Source organism: Ipomoea nil, unplaced genomic scaffold (assembly GCF_001879475.1).
Source record: "Ipomoea nil cultivar Tokyo-kokei standard unplaced genomic scaffold, Asagao_1.1 scaffold3170, whole genome shotgun sequence".
Taxonomy (NCBI): Eukaryota; Viridiplantae; Streptophyta; class Magnoliopsida; order Solanales; family Convolvulaceae; genus Ipomoea; species Ipomoea nil.
Window position 1 is genome coordinate 2471562 of NW_017619598.1, and position 3999 is coordinate 2475560.

General features: G+C 34.8%; 1 protein-coding gene across 1 annotated transcript; it reads right to left on the minus strand.

Annotated features, from left to right (window-relative positions):
* Window positions 1-224: 224 nt before the first annotated feature.
* Window positions 225-1562, minus strand: LOC109167968 (zinc finger BED domain-containing protein RICESLEEPER 4-like). The gene is made up of 2 exons (XM_019317048.1): window positions 1027-1562; window positions 225-292 (listed from the first exon to the last, which is right to left on the minus strand). Exons 1-2 carry the CDS (start codon window positions 1530-1532, stop codon window positions 283-285), a joined length of 516 nt encoding a protein of 171 aa, XP_019172593.1. The 5' UTR covers window positions 1533-1562; the 3' UTR covers window positions 225-282.
* Between the last annotated feature and the right edge of the window lie 2437 nt (window positions 1563-3999).

A 3999-nucleotide genomic window follows, 5' to 3' on the forward strand; every position in this document is an offset into this window, starting at 1 on the left:
TACAATAAGGGAAAAGTTATCTTAATACCATTTAATTTCATCCTTGGATCCAAAACACATGCAATAGACATTAACAAATTACACTCCCCCCAATATTTGTCAAATTTTACTTTCATAGGTTTTTCCATATCACTCATGAACATGTCAAAACACTCAGTTGCTTTATCAATAACCTTTTTCACCCTTTGAGTTTCAACTAGATACAAGTTAGAAGTAGGATAATCACTACCTGAGATGACATGAGTGACATCATTAAAAACCTCCAAAAGTTTACAAACCTTCTCAATCTTGTCTCAATCCTCAAATGATGGTGCATACTTATAATGTGGCTCATTTTCATTGTAATCTGAAAATGCATGCTTAAATTTACTTGCAGTACACAACATCAAGAATGTGGAGTTCCATCTTGTTGGACAATCAAGAATAAGTTTCCTTTCTTTCAATCCTTTTAATTCAACAACTTCATGGAATGACTTTAACCTTGCATCTAAAGAATTTATAAATTTCACACTTTCACGAACATTGTGAATGACATCTTTAATAGTGTTAAGGTCATCTTGCACCAACAAATTCAGAATGTGAGCACAACATCTAACATGAAAAAGTTGCCCACCAAGTACTAACTTACTGCTCAATGACATGTTTTCTTTCAAACTTCTAACACAAGAGTCATTGTAAGATGCATTGTCAACAGTTACTGAGAATATTTTATTCTCAATGCCCCATCCTCTCAAACACTTGAAAATAGCATTTGCTATATCTGTTCCTCGCTGAGGAGGATCCACTTTGACAAAATTCAAAACTCTCTTCTGAAGGTTCCAACTTGCATCAACAAAATGACCTGTCACAACCATGTACTCAACTACTTGGTGACTTGACTTCCACATGTCTGTTGTAATGCTAACCTTACTCACATTATTCAAAATCTTTTTCAAAGTATTCTTTTCAACTTTATACAATTGCAGACAATCACTTCTTGATGTTTTACGACTAACTCTTCTAAAATTTGGATTTGCATATTCAAACGCCCACATGAACATGTCATCCTCTACGATGCTAAATGGTCGCTCATGCACCATGATTCCACTAGCAATAATCTCTTTCATCTTTTCATTGGAGTATTTAGCATTAGGAACAATAAAAGGATTACCACCAGATTCACTAGGCGGGTGAAATTGTATCGTTGTTTGCTTATTTTCTCGAGAGATATGCAACTTGCGCTGCAAGCAAATCTCTGAGTGCCTCTTAAGATGGCTAGTGCTTCCACCCTTTCCACCAGTAGAGTATTTTTCCTTATAATACAAACACACTGCTTTCTTTGTACCATTAGCAAGTACAATTTCTTCAAAATGATTCCATACCGCAGATGTTTTTTTCCGCTTTTTTGTTAAGATTGAATCATTATCAACCCTATTAACTTCTTCAGAATTGTTACTTTCAATTGGTTGACTTGAAGAAATTGATGTAGTTGTAGTTGTAACTTGCACATTAACTTCTTCAGGAATAGATTCATTTGTATTGTTACTTGTCATCCTATATAATTTATTAAATATTTAACCATCAATACACATAAACAAAGTAACATCTAACTATCTAAGTATCTAATATTAAATATTATAAACAAGTAAACAACTAAACATAATTAGTTTATTACTATAAACAAGTAAAGATTATACTTAATCAATTTATTACTAATAGTATATAGCAGTATATTAAACTAATCAATTTAGCAGTATAACTAAACAGATTATAACTAAAGATTAATCAGAAGTTCAATTTATTACTAAAGAAGTTTGGCGGTATTGTTTGGTGGAAGTTTGGCGGGGGACGACGGTCCCAGATCGGGAAAAGGTTGGACTCAGAAGTAAAGGTTGGCACTCGGAGGTATAGGTTGGAACTGTGATAAGGCCTGGGGTAGCCATAAGGGTGGTACTAAGGTATAATGTTGAAACATAAACTTGTCATTATGTGATTGATGCAATTCCTTGCTTATGTGCATGTGTATGATGAACTCTACCTTGTGCATGGTATGTTGCATCTAGAGTTATGGTTGTCGTTTGTTGTTGTGGTCTCTATTGATTTGATTGAGTTGTGGGCCTTGATCCTTGCTGAGAGTGTGTTATGATTGATTGTTGTCTCGTCTCTTGGTTTTTAAATGCTATATACTGTATTCCTTAGTTCCAAATGGTTTTGATTGTATCTATGTATATATATATTGATACTTAACGCGTATTGGTGGGTTACCAGCTTTATTCGCTGACCGGGTGTCATCCCTTGTCTTTACAGGTTTTGATTAGGTTGGAGAGCGCGCTAGTAGATCTAGTTAGCGTAGCTTGCTTCCTTTTGTTTAGATGTGGGCCTGTGAGCCTTAGATAGATGTGGCTTGTGTGCCTAGTTTGCGGCATGTGTGCCTTAGACAAATGTTTTGTTATGATGGATTTTGTAGACTTAGCCTGTGCACCCGTAGTTTTATGGGTGTGGCATAGCACCTTTCCCGGATTATGTTAGCTTCTGCTTTTCTGATATTAATGTTTAGAATGTTAATCTTTGAATTTAAGTTTTAAATTGTTGGTAAAATTCGGGGGTGTTACAGTTACATAATGATCTCATTTCATGTCCTTTGGGTAATAATAATTTTTTTTATTGAAATAATGAACATTTTAAGGTTGGAAGAATGAACCTTGAATTTATTTTATTGTTGTTTTGATTAGAGATGTTTGTATTTGGTAATTGTATAATTATATTTATGCTTTAGCTAGTAGAGTTTTTTTTTTTTTTTTTTTTTTTGGGCAGTTGATGTCAGTTCTCCGATTACAGTTGATTGGGGTAGGGTGTGCTAAATAAATTCAGCTATACTATACAAAGAAATAATATATTCAACAATTACTCATATTGGGGGTGTTTGGTAAATAGTTCTTAGTTGATTGAGTTAGTGGGTAACTAGTTGATAGCATTAGCTGATTGTTGTAGTAATATATTTGGAAAAAATTAGTTGTTAGCTAATAACTGATTAAATGCAAAATTACTTTATTTCTCAAAAAGCTTTGCTTTGAGTGCTTTTTGAATTTTAAGGTTTTGGAGCAATTAGCTATTTAACCAAGTCATACATCTAATAGTGACAAAAAAAAAATCGAATTTGACTGATAAGCTAACTATGTTACCCATCAGAGTCATTATTTGTACATTTTAAATAAAAAGCTTTTAAGTATATATATGAAAATAGAGAGAATTGTAACTATAACAAAGTGATGCAAAATAGATTTGAAGTCAATATATAATAGGGAGTAATATTTACTAATCATATATACAAATGGGAAGTTTAGAATCCTGCAGATTCGTACATATGGAGATGCATGGATCGTAGCAAAATTTGATAGAATTAGATAATTAATGATTGAATCATTCTAAGATCGATTGGGCATTGAACTTGCGAAACAAGAACCTTAGATTCGGAAAGTCCCAACACAAGGAAATGGTGTCACCCTGGTGCAAACTCCTCCTTTTCACAAACTCTGTATTCCATTTTCTAGTGAAAAGAAAGTTGCCAGTCTCCCACTGCTTGAGGGTGAGTTGATGCTGTGACTCAGTGTCCAAATCCCATATTTTGACTCTAAACCCATCCGTGTTTTGACAAGCTCTACAGCTCTCCATATCCATGAGAGGCAACACGTATTTTGTAATTTCCTCTTTGGGCAGCAACAGCCTTGATGGAGGGTTCACATCACTTGTACATAGCCGCTTATGTATCCAGTGATGATGATGATTTCCCAGTGGTTGCGGCTGCCCAGTTGGGGAGGTTTTATCCACCACCTTCTTTTTCTTGGCGATGACTCCCTCCTCCTCTTCTGCTGGTTTCTTGGGAGCAATAATTATGAATCTTTTGCGTTTGGTTGGCAGGGAGAGAGAGAGGGAGGAAGCAGCGTGAATAAGCTCATCATCAAAATCCCAACGATGATGATTCTTGATCGGTTTCTTGGATCCATTATTTATCGGCAGTAA

Coding starts and splice junctions, on each gene's coding strand:
- LOC109167968 (XM_019317048.1), bottom strand. CDS start 1,532: ATGACAAGTAACAATACAAATGAATCTATTCCTGAAGAAGTTAATGTG.